The sequence below is a fragment of the Sus scrofa genome, chromosome 4 (assembly GCF_054392235.1).
Source record: "Sus scrofa isolate SSC_HxYL_T2T_F1_AM1 chromosome 4, Sscrofa_HxYL_maternal_Yorkshire_Landrace_v2.0, whole genome shotgun sequence".
Classification (NCBI taxonomy): Eukaryota; Metazoa; Chordata; class Mammalia; order Artiodactyla; family Suidae; genus Sus; species Sus scrofa.
In genome coordinates this window covers 98,783,696-98,803,870 of record NC_139386.1, presented here as the reverse complement: position 1 = coordinate 98,803,870, position 20,175 = coordinate 98,783,696, and the positions used below count along the sequence as shown (strand labels likewise).

General features: G+C 40.7%; 1 protein-coding gene across 13 annotated transcripts in view; it reads right to left on the bottom strand.

Moving 5' to 3' along the window:
- GON4L (gon-4 like) overlaps nt 1–20,175 on the bottom strand; it is an 84,089-nt gene that overhangs the window by 40,864 nt on the left and 23,050 nt on the right. For 12 of the 13 annotated variants that reach the window (XR_014844077.1, XR_014844075.1, XR_014844076.1 and 9 more), the window contains 6 exons: nt 19,443–19,493; nt 19,039–19,134; nt 17,823–17,942; nt 15,966–16,136; nt 11,594–11,786; nt 3,599–3,700 (listed from right to left, as the gene is read on the bottom strand). Coding sequence is in view for 9 of the 13 variants with exons in the window: in XM_021089700.2 (XP_020945359.2) it covers nt 3,599–3,700; nt 11,594–11,786; nt 15,966–16,136; nt 17,823–17,942; nt 19,039–19,134; nt 19,443–19,493 (733 nt within the window). In the remaining 4 variants the exon portion in view is untranslated. Of the gene's footprint in view, nt 1–3,598; nt 3,701–11,593; nt 11,787–15,965; nt 16,154–17,822; nt 17,943–19,038; nt 19,135–19,442; nt 19,494–20,175 lie in introns of those variants that run through there. The other variant, XM_021089708.2, reaches the window with a different exon arrangement.

Genomic DNA, 20,175 nt, shown 5'->3' with positions numbered 1-20,175 from the left:
AAGCAAATGGTGCGATGAGGATCAGTACCATATGGAAACATTTCTAGAGAGATGAAACAGCAAAAAAAAAAAAAAAAACCAGACAGGAATTACAATAAATTTCCATTAAGTTACACCAAGTGTGCCTGTCTCTCCTGCCTCCTCACCTCTTCTGCCCTTGACTCCTGAAACAGCGAGACCAATCCCTCCTCTTCCTCCTCAGCCCTACTCATTGTGAAGACAAGGATGAAAGTCTTTAGGATAATCCAATGTGACTAAATAAACAGTAAATAATCACCATGCCTATGGCTAATAAACTTATCAGTTGTATACATATGTACGTCTTTGTGTGAAAATCTAACTATTATATGGCAAGAACTGCATGAGACATTTCTGTGTCGTCATCATCATCATCATCATCATCATCACCGCCTAAGGATTTATCGTGTAGAATACCATGTGTAACACTTGTATGAAGCAAGACGGCTTTACACAGGCACAAGGTGAGTGATATTTAATATAAATTTAATAATGTCTTACTGATTTATAACTTTGTTTTCAAAGAATTACATTGCCTTACCCTATGGCTCTCTTGTAATTGGAAAAACCACATATCAGTCTATCATCATATTTTTTATTTATTTATTTATTTATTTTTGTCTTTTTGCCATTTCTTGGGCCTCTCCCATGGCATATGGAGGTTCCCACGCTAGGGATCGAATCGGAGCTGTAAGCCGCCGTCCTATGCCACAGCCACAGCAACGCAGGATCCGAGCCGCGTCTGCAACCTACACCACAGCTCACGGCAACACCAGATCCCTAACTCACTGAGCAAGGCCAGGGATCAAACCCACAACCCCATGGTTCCTAGTTGGATTCATTAACCACTGAGCCATGACAGAAACTCCAATCATCATATTTTTAAATGTAACAATGCTTCCAATCCTGTATGTAAATATGACTGTAAGACTGTGTGCCATAAAATCTTTGTAACAATTCATTCATTAGTGTATAGCCTAGGCTATTGAGAAGCAATTATACTAGGCCACCATCAAGCAATCACATTGCTGCTGCTTCTTTATCAATGTGTGAATCATTATACCTGCAAATAAACATGAATGTCTTCTTCACATTCTTTTAATTTTTTTCCTGTTTGGCCACACCCACAGCATGCAGAAGTTCTCCGGGCCAGGGACTGAACCCATGCCACAGCAACAACCAAAGCCAATGCAGTAACGACACCGGATCCTTAACCACTGTGCCACAAAAGAACTCTTCCCACATTCTTTTCATTTTTACTGTCCAGTGATAATGTGTCTATCTACAGTGGGTTTTTTTAATGTAGGACAATACTGATGTAGAAACTGACAAATGATTCATCTTATAAACAGACAATGTAAATATACATCAACAACTACAGCGCTGGAGTTCCCGTTGCGGCACATCAGAAACGAATCCGACTAAGGACCATGAGGTTGCGGGTTCGATACCTGGCCTTGCTCAGTGGGAAAGATCCAGCGTTGCCGTGAGCTATGGTGTAGGTCACAGATGCAGCTCGGATCTGGTGTTGCTGTGGCTGCGGCACAGGCCAGCGGCTGTAGCTCCAATTAAACCACTAGCCTAGGAACCTCATATGCTGCGGGTGTGGCCCTAAAAAGCAAAATAAATGAATAAATACAGTACTATACTATAAATGTGTTTTTCCTTAAGATTTTCTTAATATTTTCTTTTTTCTAGCTTACTGTATTGCAAGAATATAGTATATAAAACATACTACATACAAAATATATGTTAAATATTAACTTTGTCAGTAAGCCTTCAATAGGAGGCTCTAACTTTTGGGGAAGTCAAAGCTTCCCGTCAGATTTTCAATTGCACAGGAGCTCAGCATCCCTAACCCCTGAGTTGTTCAAGGTCAACTGTATCTACAACTGAAGAAAACAAGAAGGGAAGGCAAGTGTATTCCAGGCTGGGCTGAGATGAAATGAGATCACCTACTTTTCTGCTTGAAGAAGAGTATTTCATGACCAACACATGACAATGTGAACAGTTGGTCTTTCCTGAAAGACTTTTCCCTTGGTTTCTGACACAAGACCTTAGTTTTTCTCATACTTTCCTAGACTCTCCTTCACAGTATTCTCAAAGCCTAATGCTCAAGCCTTTTCATTCTACACTCTCGCTTTGATTCCTGCTGCTTTCCTTTCAATCCTTCCTCTAACCTTACATAACATGCCAAAAAAAAATAGAAGATCTTCATAAAGGAATTGGCACTCTAATCTTAAAAACAAGATGAAAGATGAAACAAGGCAATGAAACAGAACATAAGTCCTAAAGGACTGTTAACATAATTCTCTTTGCACAAAGACTTGCATTATTTAGGTATACAATAAACATTTTTGGATGCGCACAAAGCTTCCTTCATAGCCTGGTCAAGAGCCAACATCTTATCTTCACCATGCTGTGTATACTATGCCAGTACAGTCATGCACATACTCAATCAATAATTCTTGAAATATGTCTTCCATCATTGGCAAACTAACAATGAAATAATTTTTGAACAAATGACTCAAGCCAAGTCAAGTTACTTGTTTTCCATGCCTCCAATCTTGCTTTCTTTCCCACCAAATCAATACAATAAACTGGCATTAAATCAAAGTGATAGTTCTAAAATGCAAATCACTTCCTATTGCTTTCCTGCTTACAACACTTTGGGCACTCCTTTTTGACAAATCACAAATCACAAATCACATCAACGGAGCACTGATCATCTTTTCTACCACCACTCGCTCATACAAATAAATCAAACTACTCACTACTTTCCAAACACATTTACTGTTGTTTGTTAATTTCATGGTTTGCATTCTTCTATTTGGAATATCCCTCTCTGCCCCCATTCACCAAAATTTTCTAATTGTTCCTTCAAAACTAAGATAAGGAGTTCCCATCAAGGCTCAGCAGTAAATGAACCCGACTAGTATCCATGAGGATGCGGGTTCAATCCCTGGCCTTGCTCAGTAGGTTAAGGATCCAGCATTGCCGTGAACTGTGGTAACAGATCACAGATGCAGCTCAGATCCTGTGTTGCTGTAGCTGTGGCACAGGCTGGCAGCTGAGCTCCGATTTGACCCCTAGCCTGGGAACTTCCATTGCCATGGGTGCAGCCCAAAAAAGTAAAAAAAAAAACTAAGATAAAACATCTTATTTTGTGACTCATTCCAAAACCTCTCCCATCCTACTCCATACCATATACTAGGACATTATACCTTCTTTTAGGCCACTAGGGTTCCTTATACACAACCAATTACAGCACTTATCACTTTGAACTATAACTGTTCCTGTTTGTATCCAGCTACTAAGCTGACATCCTACAGGCTGAGGCCACGTCCTATTCATTTTGCTATCTTAAGTACAATCTTGCCAAATACTGGACTCAATACATGATGTGGGATGTAGAAATGAGTAACTGATAGGCCTCCTAAACATATAGGCAAACTTACAGAATAATAGAAATAAATAAGGAGAGGAAGCTTAAATGTCTTAATGTGAATGGGCTGTAAACTTCACCATCAAGGTAGATGTGGAAAGTCAGGAGCAGGACTCATAGGAAACAGAGACTCACTGGTGATTCTTACTGCCCGGTCAGTGCGGAAATCCTCTGTGTCTGGTTCATCCAGGTCTTCGAGGAAGTTATATTCTGGATCATCATCATCATCTGCCTCATCTAGGGGGAAAAAATGTTTCAGACATTTATTGCCTCTGAATTCTTACCTCTAATGAAAATTTAAGATGTTCAGCACCATAAGCATCTATTTCAATGAAGCACATGGCATATTTATTAAGTTTTTATTTTTTTGTCTTTTGCCTTTTTCTAGGGCCACTCCCATGGCAATATGGAGGTTCCCAGGCTAGGGGTCTAATCGGAGATGTAGCCGCCGGCCTACACCACAGCCACAGCAACTCGGGATCCGAGCCTCATCTGCAACCTACACCATGGCAACGCCGGATCCTTAACACACTGAGCCAGGCCAGGGAGCGAACCTGCAACCTCATGGTTCCTAGTCGGATTTGTTAACCACTGCGCCACGACAGGAACTCCTATTCTTAGGTTTTTTAAACAACTTATTTTTTCCCTCTGTGCTTTTGCACACATCTTTTCCCACAGCTGACTCATCTCACCTATTCTCTCCAATAAGCCAAGTTCCTTCCTTCTTTGATCAAGACATAAACCTCTCAAAAGGCAGTGAAAGCCAGAAAATGGAACATATGATTTATCTCGGGAAACCTGCTTAGGAGTTCCTGTCATGGCTCAGTGGTTAATGAACAAAACTAGTATCCAGGAGGTTGAGGGTTCGATCACTGACCTTGCTCAGTGGGTTAAGCATCTGGAGTTGCCATGAGCTATGGTGTAGGTCGCAGACACGGCTTGGATCTGACCTTGCTCTGGCTGTGGTGGGCTGGCAGCTATAGCTCCTATTCGACCCCTGGCCTGGGAACCTCCACCTGCCTCAGGTACAGCCCTAAAATGACAAAAAGACAATAACAACAACAAAAAAACCTGCTTAGAGTAATGCATCTGATAAAAACAATACTTTTGTGAAACCGTTTAAACAAAAGCACTGATAGTGAAAAAAGGAATCACCCTAATTCCCAATTACAGAATGACTATAATTATGACAATATAAAAGAGTATATACATATAGAAAGCAACATTCTATACGTGTTCAATGCATGCATGACAAAAGTACAACACAATATATACAGAATATTCATAAATATGAAAAAATATTATCTCTACAATAGGACTCTCAGAAACAACTAAAAATATATAAAAATCATAAACATTTGTTATGTTAGAACATACAAATATGGGCATTTTTCTCCCTCATAATTTTCTCTAAAGCTGATGCTATGACTTTTTGATTCCTAAATAAAAATTGTGAGGAGTCACTGACTCATGGATATGTTATATTAAGGTGATATTTTTCCTGAGACTTTATTTATTTATTTATTTATTTATTTTGGTCTTTTTGCCTTTTCTAGGGCCACTGCCACTGCATATGGAGGTTCCCAGGCTAGGGGTCGAATCAGAGCTGCAGCCATCAGCCTACGCCAGAGCCACAGCAACACGGGATCTGAGCTGTGTCTGCGACCTACAGCACAGCTCACGGCAATGCCGGATCCTTAACCCACTGAGCAAGGCCAGGGATCAAACCCACAACCTCATGGTTCCTAGTTGGATTCATTAACCACTGAGTCAAGACGGGAACTCCATTCCCGGGACAACTTTAGATCAGTGCCATCTACTAGAACTTTCTGCAAGGATGGAAATGATCTACATATGCACTGTAGCCCTTAGCCACATGAGGCTAGTGCAACTGAGGAACGGAATTAAAACAAAACAAAACTACAAAAAAGTCAACCAAATGAGAATAACTAATTTCCTTATTGCTATGTAGCCATTAAACAGGAGAAGGTGATCTCTATGTAGTTCAATAGAAAGATATCTAAATTATACAGCTAAGTGAAAGGAGTGAGGTACAGATGCAGGACAAATGTAAAGTATGATTCCTTTCATGGAAAAAAAAAACACATTGTTATTTGAGATAAATATGTGTTTGACTGAATACACAGAAAATAACCTAAAAAGAATTAACAAAGACTGAAGAATAGAACTCTTACTTTTCACATTGTGCTTTTCCAGTGTTTTAATTTTTCACAATAAATGAGTATCTGTCATTAAAAATAAAAATATAGGGAGTTCCTGTTGTGGCTCAGCAGTAACGAACCCAACTAGCATCCGTGAGGACGTGGGTTCAATCCCTGGCCTCCCTCAGTGGGGCATTGCCATGAGCTGTGGTGTAGGTCACAGGTGCAGCTCAGATCCCCCACTGCTGTGACCATGGTGTATTCCAGCAGCTGCAGCTCCAATTGGCCCCCTAGCCTGGAAACTTCCATATGCTATAGGGGCAGCCCTAAAAGACAAAAAAAATATATATATATATAGATAGATAGATAGATAGATAGATAGATAGATAGATATTTATACACACACAAACACACACAGTGATTCATAACCACTGGAAAATATGTACTGATGATAAGCCCCAATCTAACCTGATATTTTTTACTAAACATTTATTCTGTTTATAATGTATGAATTTGCACTGTTTACACATATCTATTTAAATGTGAAGTCTTTTTTACCCATCTATAGGTTTATCTCCCCAGTGAAAATGTTTTGAATCCTTAGGAATAGAATCCTGTCTTCCTAATCTCCAGAGTAGATTCCTCTTTTTTTTTTTTTTGCTTTTTAGGGCCATTCCCACAGCATATGGAGGTTCCCAGGCTAGGGGTCCAATTGGAGCTACAGCTGCTTGCCTACGCCACCGCCACCGCCACGCAGGATCCAAGCTGCATCTGAGACCTACACCACAGCTCACGGCAACACTGGATCCTTAACCCACTGAGTGAGGCCTGGGATCAAATCCCCAACCTCATAGTTCCTAATTGGGTTTGCTTCTGCTGTGCCACAATGGGAACTCCAAGAGTAGATTCTATTTAAGTCCCTTAACAGCAGGTTCTTTACACATGTTGCTGAATAACGTAAGTTCTGGGGTATAACATATGGATAGTTATACACAGGTTTGGACCTGTGTCTGTTCAGGTATAAGAACTACACCAGACAGCTTCTGTCCACACCATACAAATGGGTTTGCCAATATTCTCAGAGAACGCAGTTGGCAAACATGTTGAAAAATCATTTAGGAAGGTTTCTTCTGAGTTCTGCATAGCTGTCAGTACCTTGGTTGTGGAACCCGCCCTCTGGGTTTAATTGCTTTTTTGACTGATTAAAAAGGTCAGCTTCTACCCAGCTGATCTCAATCTGGTGTACCCTTCCATATAGCCTCTTAATTATTTTTTGCAAACAAGACTCTCACTTTTAATAACATGCAGATCAGATGGTACTAGGAACCTGTGAAAATACTCAGCCACGTAATGCTATAAAAATAAGCCAGCATATGGCTAAAGTGTGGTACTGGGATATATATCTAGCATCATTTCCTATTTACAAGCACTCATTAAATTCAGCTGGTAGATGTGGGGATCCAAACCTACCCTAGTCATTGGCTCTGTGTTCTCTCTTTTTCTAATCTGTCCTAATAAGGAAACAAAAAACACTGTTTTAAAGAAAGAGGATTTTCACCCTCCCCATTAACCATTATTCCATTTTCTCAATCAACCCTTATCATATACTTTTTTTTTTTACTTTTTTTAAAAAACTGAAGGACAGTTAATTTTTTTTTAGGACTGCACCTGAGGCATGTGGAGGTTCCCAAGCTAGAGGTCCAATCGGAGCTGCTAGCCACTGGGCTATGTCACAGCCACAGCCACGCAGGATCCAAGCCGCGTCTGCAACCTACACCACAGCTCATAACAGATCCTTAACCCACTGAGGCAGGAGAGGGATCAAACCTGCAACCTCACGGCTACTAATCGGATTCATTTCTGCTGCACCACAATGGAAACTTCTGAAGGGCAATTTATTTTTTTCTGTTCACCTCAATCTGTTTTTTTCTCAATGAATTTTAACACATTTATAATTCTACAATGATCATCACAACAAAATTACAGCATTTCCATCCCAAACCCCCAAAGCATCTCCCCACCCCCCAACCTGTCTCATTTGGAAACTGTAAGTTTTTCAAAGTCTGTGAGTCAGTATCTGTTCTGCAAAGAAGTTCAGTTAATTTAAAATGTTGTGTTAGTTTCAGGTGTACACCAAAGTGATTCAGTTTTACATACATAGATATATTCTTTTTCAGATTCTTTTCCATTATAGGTTATTACAAGATATTGAATGTAGTTCCCTGCGTTATACGGTAGGTCCTTTTTTGTTTATCTATTTTATATATAGTAGTGTGTATATGTTAATCCCAATCTCCTAATTTATCTCTTCCCCCTCCCTTATTACCATACACTTTTATTTCTCTGAGACAAGTAGTTTCCAACCTTTAGGATACATAAGAATTAGACCCCTAATGATACCCGTTAACGATTCTGAATCGATCCATATTCCAGGATGAGGCCCTGGAATGTGTATCTTTAATGAATACCACCCAACACACACATCCTTACACTCCCTGATTCTGATTCAAATCCTAAGGACAAATTATGAGAAACAGTGCTCTAGACTCTCAAAATCCTTACAGACAACTCTGGTCTTTCCTCCTCCCTAGCTAGCATCTCAGCTCTTTCAACCAAGGTGATAACAATCAGGGTACCCAAGCTACTGCACTAAATAAGCCATGAGAACCTGACTTAATTACTGTCAATATTTTGTCTTAGCTTAAGTCTAATGACAAAAACGCAGCTTGGGTCCTGTGGTGCTGTGGCTGTGGTGAGGGCCAGCAGCTACAGCTCCAATTCGACTGCAGCCTGGGATCTTCCATGTGCCACAGGTGTGGCCCTAAAAAAAAAGAACAGAAAAAAACAAACTGGGTACTAATCCCGGCAGTATAACAAATTCACTCTGTAACAGGAAACACAATGAATTTCTGAGATATCAAAAAAATTGATAGAATTATCTTTGTCCCTGTTTATCCCTTTTTACAGAGAATTTTGAGTCTTGGTGTCAGAGACCTTGGAGTGGGTTGACAGAAAAAGAAAGTGCCCATAAATGAACTTCAAGAGAGTCCTAAATCCCAAATAAAAGTGACATAAAGAAACTTTATGTATGTAGATGTGTACATTTTTCTGGGGAGTGGCTACATAGCTTTCACTAGATTCCCAAAGCAGTGAGGAATGGAAAAGTTAGAAGCTTAGACTCCTATCAGAAAGACTAATGAAGAAGTTCTCACTGCAGCACTTAATAGAATCCAACTGCAGTGGCTCGGGTCGCTGGGGAGGCATGGGTTTGATCCCTGACCCGGCACAGTGGGTTAAAGGTTCTGGCGTTACTGCAGCTGCAGCTGCAGCTCCGATTCAATCCCTAGCCCAGGATGCCCATATGCCACAGGGGCAGCCATAAAAAGGGAAGGGAGGAAGGAAGGAAGGGAGGAAGGCTAATAGAAAATACATCAGTTGTTGGTTATTAAGGAACTGACTTTTCAGCTAATATTGATGACTCAGCTGCACATTTCATCTTTTCCTCCTTCATACAAGTTTGTACATTTCAAACTGGTGCTAAAAAGAGGGTGGGTGGAAAAGAACAAAAATGCTAAGATTCAAACCAATTTGCTTCTTGTTACCTGTCTTTTCCAAATGTTTAGGGAATTTTTTTTTCTTTTTTTTTGGATGCCCCATAGCACACGGAGTTCCCAGGCCAGCTATCAGATATGAGCTGCAGATGTAACCTACACCGTAGCTGCATCAACATCAGATCCTTAACCCACTCTTCTGGGACAGGGATGGAACCCACATCCCAAAGCTCCCAAGACACTGCCAATCCCACTGCGTCAAAGCAAGAACTCCTGCTTGGGGAATTTAAATTTAGCATTAAAATTTCTTTCTTTTGCCATGATGGGAAAAATTAAAAGGTAACTTCATATTTGAAAACTCTTGAGAGATGCACATCAAACTGTTACCAGTGATTTCTCTGGGATATAAAACTATCATGTGGGGAGGGGCTTCGAAAGTTTTCTTTAGGAGTTCCCATCATGGCTCAGTGGGTTAAGAACCCAACTAGCATCCATGAGAATGCGGGTTTGATCCTTGGCCTCGTTCAGTGGGTCAGGGATCCCATGTTGCTGTGGCCATGGTGTAGGCCTGCAGCTGCAGCTCCTATTTGACCCCTAGCCTGGGAACTTCCATATGCTATGGGTGCAGCCCTAAAAAGACAAAAAAAAAAAAAAGTTTATTTCACTGTTTGAAAGTTAAGAACTTTTTTTATATCCTAAAACAAATAAGGTTTGGGGTAGGGGTTCTTACACTGATTTTGTCTGATCGGTGCTCCTTCCCTACTTCTGAAAACACTATCGCTTCTTTTGGGTAACTACCACCTCCAACCACATAGCTCTATGAGGTGCTGCCAATCACAGGACCCTATGCTCAAACAGTCCCCCCGTCAACCCCATGCAATACTAAAACAATGGGCATGTGAGCAAACCAAGCTCACTGGAGTCGTTCCTCTGGACTTTTCAAACTGGAGCCTGTAGGAGAGTCCTTCTGATGTGGGGACAAAGCAAGAAGTGAATGATATGCTTATGACTATAGTTCCAGCCTTGTAGAGAAATATAAGTTTGAGAATGGAGTTTACTGACAAAAAGAAGTAGAGAGAACAGCTGTAGAGAGGGAAAGTGGACCTGAACAGTACCTCAATTTCACTGCAGATTTTTCTGCCCTTCCCAAAGTCTGGTTTCATCTGACTTCTAGCAGGTTGAAAATTAGGATTCTCTCACTTGTATCATGAAGAATCTTAACCAATATGATAGTATCTGAGTCAATATACTCTCATGAACTCATATATAAAATTATGTATGCATTTATGTTTCAGATGAGGAATCTCAGCATTCAAAAGAGTCTCAAGGGGGAGTTCCCATCATGGCTCAGTGGTTAACGAGCCTGACTAGTATCCATGAGAACACAGGTTCGATCCCTGGCCTTGCTCAGTGGGTTAAATATCTGGCATTGCTGTGAGCTGTGGTGTAGGTAGCAGACTCAGTTCAGATCCCGAGTTGCTGTGGCTGTGACATAGGCTGGCAGGTACATCTCAGATTTGACCCCGAGCCTGGGAACCTCCATATGCCATTGGTACAGCTTCCAAAAGACAAAAAAAAAAAAAAAAAAAAGAGTCCCAAGGGAGGAGTTCCCTTGTGGTGCAGTGGGTTACAGATTTGGTGTTGTCATTGCAGTGGCTCAGGTCGCTGCTGTGGCACAGATTCTATCCCCGACCCAGGAACTTCCACATGCTGTGGGAGTGACCAAAACAAAATAGAAAAGATTCCTAAGGGAATTCCCTGGTGGCCTAGTGGTTAGGATTCAGCACATTCACTGCTGCAACCTGGGTCCAATTTCTGAACTGAGAACTGAGACTCCCCCCATCAAGCTGCTGCATGTTGCAGCAAAAAAAAAATAATAATAATAATAAGATCCCCCAAAAGACTCTTAAAAAGGGGAGATGGGAGGGAATGAAAATGTAACTACTTATTTAGAGTAAGTTGCTAAATACAAAATTAAATCAATGGGCATTCCCGCTATGGTTCAGTGGGTTAAAGAACCAGGAATGCAGCAGCTGTGGCAAAGGCCTCAGCTCCAGCTCACATTCAATCCCCAGCCCAGGCATTTCCATATGTCGCAGGTACAGCCAAAAAATTTTTTAAAAAAATTAAATCAATGAACCAAAAACACCCCTTTCTTTAAGCTTTTTTTTTTTTTCAGGCCGCACCTGTGGCATACAAAAGCTACCACGTTGGGGATCAAACTTGAGCCACAGCAGTGACAACACCAAATCCTTAACCACTAGACCACCAGGAAACTCCTAAGCTTTTAATTAATGAAAATTTTACCATAGAAATAATGAACAGAGTAGATTATAACTGCAAATGAAAACGCTATAAATCAACTACAATACAAAAAAATAGAAGTCTTTTTAAAAATGCAAATGAAACCCACTTACCTTCATTCCCGACATCATCATTCATGAGTCCCCCCAGCCACATCTTCCAGTCCTCATCATCTGCTGTATTGGGGTCATACATGTCTGGGGTGATATCTGGGGCACGGAGCTCCGCCTCCAGTTGCCCCAGGGGAACATCTTTCAGAGGCATCTTAGAGCGAGTTCGGAATGCAATGAGACTGTCATCCATGGTCTAGCCAATGGAGAAGGAAACAAAGCATTATCACTGAACACCCAATGCTTTCAATTTCTCTAAACTTCATTATATTCTGTGTATGTGTGTTCTTTTTTTTTTTTTTTTTTTTTTGTCTTTTTGTCTTTTGTTATTGTTGTTGTTGCTATTTCTTGGGCCGCTCCCGCGGCATATGGAGGTTCCCAGGCTAGGGGTTGAATCGGAGCTGTAGCCACCAGCCTACGCCAGAGCCACAGCAACGCGGGATCCGAGCCGCGTCTGCAACCTACACCACAGCTCACGGCAACGCCGGATCGTTAACCCACTGAGCAAGGGCAGGGACCGAACCCGCAACCTCATGGTTCCTAGTCGGATTCGTTAACCACTGCGCCACGACGGGAACTCCTGTGTATGTGTGTTCTTAGCTTAAACCACAAGGTCTTGTCTCAAAACAATTTGGGTTTGACCTTGAGAAATTTTAAGGATAATGACATCGGGGGTGTTTTGGGTTTTTGGGATTTTTAGTAGCTGCCAACCTCTTTTTTAAAGTTATACTCCATTTATAGTTATTACAAAATATTGGCTATATTCCCCATGTTGTACAATAACAGGCTTGTACCTTATAATGACATGAGTTTTTTTTGTTTGTTTGTTTTGTCTTTTTAGGGTTGCACCATGGCATATGGAAGTTCCCAGGCTAGGGGTTGAGTTGGACCTGTAGACGCTGGCCTACACCACAGCCACAGCAACACCAGATCCCGAACCGCATCTGCAATCTACACCATAGTTTGTGACAATGTCAGATCCTTAACCCACTGAGTAAGGCCTGGAATCGAACCTGCATCCTCATGGATGCTAGTCAGACTGGTTTCCACTGAGCCATGATAGGAACTCCCATGACATTAGTTTTAAAACCAACATTTCAGGAACATTTATAAGAGCTCTATTAAGATATAATTTACATACTATTAAAACACCCCCCCTTTTTGTTGTGTCTTTTTAGGACTGCACCAGTGGCATATGGAGGTTCCCAGGCTAGGAACTGAATCGGAACTGTAGCTGCTGGCCTACACCACAGCCACAACTGGGGATCTGAGCCCCGTCTGCAACCTACACCACAGCTCATGGCAATGCCAGATCCTTAACCCACTGAGTGAGGCCCAGAATGGAACCCGCATCCTCAAGGATACTAGTCAGGTTCATTAACCACTGAGCCACGACGGGAATTCCAAAACACTCTTTAAAAAAAAAACAATTTCTGTGTGTGCATGTGTATTTGTAGCTACACCTGTGGCATGCACAAGTTCCTGGGCCATAACTCAAACCCACGTCACAGTAATCGGAGCCATAGCAGTGACAACCCCAGATCCTTGATCTGCTGAGCAAACAGGGGAACTCCAAAACTCATCCTTTTAAAATGCATAACTGAGTCAATTTTAATATATTCAGAAAGTTGTATGACCCTCACCACTATATAATTCCAAAACATTTTCATTACCACAAAAAGCCCATTCCCCTTTGCAGTCACTTCCCATTCTTCCCTGATCCCAGTCTTGATAACCACTCATCTTTCTGTCTACATGAATTTGCTTATGCTTGACATTTTATATAAAAGGAATCATGCCACATGTGGCCTTTTATCTCTGGCTTCTTTCACTTAGCATCATGTTCTCAAAGCTGATCCATTATTGTAGCATATATCAGTACCTCATTTCTTTGTACTGCACAATAATATTTCATTACGTGGGTATACTGCATTTGATTTATCTACTGATCAGTTGATAAAAACAGGTTGTTTGCATTTTGGGGCTACTATGAATAATGCTACTATGAACAATGAGTACATGCTTTTTCATGGATATGTTTTCAGTTCTCCTGGACTGAAAGTGTTGGGTCATATGGTAACCACGTCTAACTTTCTGAGGAACCACGAAATCATTTTCCAATGTGGCTGCACTATTTTACATTCCCACCAGCAAGATGTGAGAGTTCCACATTTCTGGACATCCTAAGCCAACACATGTTACTGTCCATGATATTTTCAGTACAGCCATCTCAGGGGGTGAAAAGAGGTATCTCATTGTAGCTTTGGTTTCCATTTTCCTAATGACTAATGATGCTGAGTATCTTTTCATGTGCTGATTGGCAATTTGCCTATTTTTCTGGAGAAGTGTCTATTCATATACTTTGCCCGTTTTTAACTGAGTTGTCTTTCTATTGTTGAATTATAAAAGAGTTCATTATATATTAACAGATATAAGACCCTTAGCAGATATGTGATTTGCAACTAATTTTCCCATTCTATGAGTTGTTTCTACTTTTTTGATGTGTCCTTTGAAGCACAAGTTTTTAATTGTGATGAAATCCATGTATCTCTTTGGTTTCTTTTGTCATTTGTGCTTGGTGTTATATTAAGAAACCAGGAGTTCCCGCTGTGGCATAGCGGAAGCAAATCTGACTAATATCCATGATGATTCAAGTTCAATCCCTGGTCTCACTCAGTGGGTTAAGGATCCAGCATTGCCATGAGCTGTGGTATAGGTCATAGATGCAGCTTGGATCTCGAGTTGCTATGGATGTGGTGTAGACCAGCAGCTACAGATCCGATTGGATCCCCTATCCTGGGGACCTCCATATGCTGCCACTGCAGCCCCAGAAAGACAAAAAAAAAAAAAAAAAAGAAAGAAAGTCATAGTTTGACAATAACCACAGTAATGATTGTTTCAATCAAGAATAAGCAATGGATGTTAAAATTAGTGGGTGAAAAGATGTTTTGCCTCAAAGACACATCTACTAATTAATTTTAAAATGAAAAAAAAATTCTACAGTGAGGAAAACAAGCAGATACCACTTCAGCCATGCGATCATCTAACATGATAGAAGTCATGTGTCTCCTGATTTGATACACTGAAAAGGACATGTCACGTCTGTGACATTTGTGCCAAAAGTGAATAAACCAAATCTAATTATGAAGAAATATCAGAAAAGTCAAAATTTAGGAATATTCTGTAAAATAGTTGCTCTATAAGGTTAAAAAATATCAAGGTTATGAAAGACTGAGAGGAGTTCCCGTCGTGGCACAGTGGTTAATGAATCCGACTAGGAACCATGAGGTTGCGGGTTCGGTCCCTGGCCTTACTCAGTGGGTTAAGGATCCGGCGTTGCCGTGAGCTGTGGTGTAGGTTGCAGACGCGGCTCGGATCCCGCATTGCTGTGGCTTTGGTGTAGGCCGGTGGCTACAGCTCCAATTGGACCCCTAGCCTGGGAATCTCCATATGCCGCGGTAGCGGCCCAAGAAATAGCAGAAAAACAAAAACAAAAAAAAAAAAAAGAAAGGCTGAGAAACTGTTCCTGATTAAAAAGACCAAGGGACAGCTAAACAAAACATGTAATCCTAGACTGGATCCTGGATCAGAAAAAATTTTTTCTTTTGCTTTATATAAAAGACATTATTGAGACATCTGGTAAAATCCAAATAAGGACTTTAATAGATTATATAATATTACTCATCCTTAACATTCATAATCAAATGTCTTCTTTTTTAGGAAATATACACTAAGGTATTTAGGGGTAAAAGAGCATCATGAAGGCAACATATTCTAAAGCAATTCAGGAAAAGAAAACGTGGAACTCCCATTGTGGTTCAGTGGGTTAAGAACCCATGAGTATCCATGAGGATGCGGGTTTGATCCCTGGACTCAGTCAGAGAATTAATCCAACATTACCACAAGCTGTAGCATAGGTCGAGGATGTGGCTCAGATCCGGCATGGCTGTGGCACAGGCCAGCAGCTGCAGCTCTGATTCAACCTCTAGCTTGGGAACTTCCATATGCTGCAAGTACGGCCCTAAGAAGGAAAAAAAAAAAAAAAGGGAAAACATGTACAGAGAGAAGGAAGCAAAGAATGATAAAGCAATTGTGGTAAAAGTTTGTATCTGAGCAATCTGGCTGAAGATTCCACATTTAAAAATGTTCCCATGTTCCACATTTAAAAACACTCTCTGTCTCATACCTTATTCCTTCCTTAGGAGCTGCCATTTTTACTTATGATAAAATAGCACAAATCAAATCGAGTACCAAAGGCCTACAATTTCATGACTCCTACTTATATCAGAATTTAACATCTTCCCTTCTCCCTTCCCAATCTGAGCAATGACTAATTTACTCCATTTGACTTTCTCAGCAATTTAGTTCTGCTTACCTGGAAAGAATCCATGCAAACCGGACTGGAAGCCAGCTCTTCATCTACCGCATGCAACTTCTCCATGAAAGTACTATCCTTGGTCTGTTTGGGCTTCGGGGGCGGTGGGGGCCCCATGGGCACTACCTCAGCACTGATATGCCTGATGGCAGGCGTGGTGACTTTCTCAGCCTGATTAAAAGAGGCAACTATGTTAAAAAAAAAAAAAAAAATGAGAGGGAGGGAGGACGGGAAGGGAAGAAAAGAGAGAAAAAAAATAAAAAGAGAGAAGAGAGAAGAAAGTCCTTCATATGCTAGCCGTCTTCCTCTTCCCATCCAGATAGAGGTATATAAAAACAAAGGCGCTCTCAGAGTTCTCATCATGGCTCAGTGGTTAATGAATCCAACTAGGAACCATGAGGTTTCGGGCCTCGCTCAGTGGCTTAAGGATCCGGCATTACCGTGAGCTGTGGTGTAGGTCGCAGACGCGGCTCGGATCCCCCGTTCCTCTGATCAGACCCCTAGCCTGGGAACCTCCATATGCTGTGGGCATGGCCCTAGAAAAGACAAAAAGACAAAACAAAACAAAACAAAAAACCAATGCATTGTCAAGTACATTAATCTAACTAGGTTTCATCCTATTTCCAATGAAGCCAACAGGATGCTACTTAGGTTACCAAAAGTGGGAAAGAGAAAAAAAAAAAAAAAAAAGGTCTTAGAGTTCCTGTGGGTTCCTGTGGTGGCACAGGCAGTAAGGAACCCAACTAGTATCCATAAGAATGCAGGTTCAATCCATGGCCTCACTTAGCGGGCTAAGGATCCCGCATTGCCATGAGCTGTGGTGTAGGTAGCAGACTCGGCTCAGATCCCACGTTGCCATGGCTGTAGTGTAGGCTGGCCCATGGAGCTTCGATTAGACCCCTAACCTGAGAACTTCCATATGCTGTGGGTGTGGCACTAAAAAGACAAAAAAAAAAAAAAAAAGGCTTTAGAATATTAGAAAACAAGTTTGAAAAAGAGAAGGGCAAAAGAGGGGTTCCCGTTGTGGTACAGTGGAAATGAATCCAACTATTAATCATGAGGTCGCAAGTTCGATCCCAGGCCTCGCTCAGTGGGTTAAGGATCTGGCATTGCTGTGAGCTGTGGTGTAGGTCACAGATGCAGCTCAGATGCCAAGGTGCTGTAGCTGTGGCTGGTGGCTACAGCTCCGATTGGAACCCTAGCCTGGGAACCTCCATATGCTATAAGCTGCAGGTGTGGCCCTAAAAAGGAAAAAAAAAAAAAAGAGAGAGAGAGTAGAAGCAACTCTGCCAGTCACTCATATTTTTCCCCTTAATAAGAACTCCAGGGTAAGGGGGAGGGAGTGGGATAGATCAGGAATTTGGGGTTAATAGATACAAACTATTGCCTTTGGAATGGATAAGCAATGAGATCCTGCTGTATAGCACTGGCAACTATGTCTAGTCACTTATGATGGAGCATGATGATGTGAGAAAAAAGAATGTATACATGTATGTGTAATTGGGTCACCTTGCTGTACAGTAGAAAATTGACAGAACACTGTAAACCAGCTATAATGGAAAAAATAAAAAGCATTATAAAGGGGAAAAAAAAAAAGAACTCAGAAATCTCTCCCTGTCACAGAGTTCTAGTTTTCTCTTGACTGGTAACTGACTTAAAGGATTTTGAAATTTAAATGATCATAACTAGTCACAAATACCAGGAAAGATAATGGCATAATTACTATTTCTTGAATCATGGTTAACAAGGGTGACAGCTCAGAATCACCAAGGATAAATAATCTACTGATTTATGCAGCGAAATAATCTACTTATACAGCTATCTCTAACTTATCTCTTTGGTGTGATAGGGATTTACCTCTGATAATATGCCACTCTCCTCATCTGTTTCAGTCATCTCAGAAGACTGCCTCAATCTGGATTTCTTTGCCCCTCGTGGAGACGACGCAGTGCTTTCAACATCACTTTCCAATAAACTCTATAAAACAAGTCCAGTTCACGTTCATATTTATGCCTCTACTTCATTCCATTGAGTTCGAAGTATCTCAGAAGAATGAACCACAAAGTATCACTAAATTAGTCAGAGTAAGAGAATAAAATTTAAACAGAAGCTTATTTTTCTGAAGGTAGGAAAAGGGAACAGATCGCTATCCTCATCAGCGTTGTAAACTTTATAAAACTATAAGGCATTGGTTTGGAACCCTTTAACAAACACGTCAAAGAACACATTAAGAAACAGAATGTTACAAAAAAGAAAAGAAATAGAATATTACGTAAATATGAAAATGAACAAACTATAGTTACAAGCAACTGTATAAATGAATCTCAAATGACTTGTGTTGAACCAAGAAAAAAAAAGGGCACACCAAAGAATACACACACTATGGTTCTATTTACATAAGGTTCAGACAGCAAAAAAACTGAACATAGTGTAGAGGGCTGCATATTTAGATGCTGTACCTATAAAGATAAGCAAGGAAGTAATTATCAAGAAGTCAAGGAGCTCCCGTCGTGGCGCGTTCGATCCCTGGCCTTGCTCAGTGGGTTAACTGTGGCTCTGGCGTAGGCCAGCAGCTACAGTTCCGATTAGACCCCTAGCCTGGGAACCTCCATATGCCGCGGGAGCGGCCCAAGAAATGACAAAAAAAAAAAAAAAAAAAAAGAAGAAGAAGAAGAAGTCAAGGTAGGAGCTATCTACTGGGGAAGAGAAGTGATTGTGATTAGGAAGGGCACGGAACAGGTGTCTGGCAACATTATGTTTAACCACTTTGAGGGAAGTTTCAGGAGAATTAGCTTCATAATTATTTAAACTGTATACTTTCATTTTTATTTTATGCCCAGTTCTATATCTTATATATGTGTTACATTCCACAACATAAAACACGAAAAAAATCCAGGGAGCATGAAGAGGACAAAACACCTCACATTCTTGGATTTATGTGAAGAAGTAAGTAGAAAAAAAGAACTGTGTTTCAACCCTCTGTATTAAACAGGTAACATTACTAAGGAAGAAAAGTACCTCTGCCAATTTATTTCTGTATTACCAACTAACACTCACATGGGTAACCACTGACCTCTTCAGCAGTCTCATCTTCTTCTTCATCATCTGGCTGGTACTCTTCATCTGAGGAATCATCGTCTTCGAGGTGGATATCCACAAACTGAGGAGGCTACATAAATACGATTATAGAAAAAAAATGAAATAATAGAAAACACAAATCATATGTATTTGGAAAATAAGGGGAAGAAAATAGAGCAGAACAAAAAAATCCTAAGAGCACAACAAGCAGCTAAAGCAAGTAATAAGAGACAGGAGTTAAAGAGACCCCTAGCATGAAAGTCAGACCTAAAAGTAATGGAATGGGAAAAACCAAAGCTGGAATGAAAATAAAAACATAGGTCCAAAAAATATTAACAAATAGAAGGGTTTCAAAACTGATGAGGTCTTTTCTGGAAAAGATGCCTCTTCCAGGTTTACCTTAATTTCATTGGCCTTCTTAATTGGTGAAATATTCCATGTTGGAATTACCTATCAATAAAGAACAGGAATAATTAAGTTAGCTGAAATCGACTTTCAATTTTATTTCTTCTTTGCTACCACCAAAAGCCATCAGACTAACATGTAGCTGCAGTGATCTAGAGGCACTGAACTACATCCTCAAATATTTGTCAAAATTTGACAGAAGAAAAGGTGACAAGAATATATTTCCAACTTCAGCATTTCTGCTTAAACCTAGTAAGACTCTGTATTACCCATAGATGAAGAAAGTGTCTATCTTACCTACTTCACATCACAGTTTGGGTTCACATGGAATAATGAATGTGCAAACTATTTGTCTTTGTACCTTTCTTTTCTTTTTTTGGACATGATAGCAGCATGTGGGAATTCCCAAGCCAGGGATCGAACCCAAGCCATAGCAGTGACCCGAGCCACTACAGTAATGTCGGATCATTAACCAGCTGAGCCACTAAGGAATTCCAATGTGAAAACCATATGTAAACTAATAACATATGATATCACTTACATGTGAAATCTAAAACATGGCACAAAATGAACCTATCTACAAAACAAAAACAGACTCAGAGACATAGAGAATAGATTTGTGGTTGCCAAGGGGGAAGGAGGAGGGAGTGGGATGGACTGGGAGTTTGGGGTTAGCAGATGCAAACTATCACATTTAGAATGGATAAAAAATAAGGTCCCACGGTAT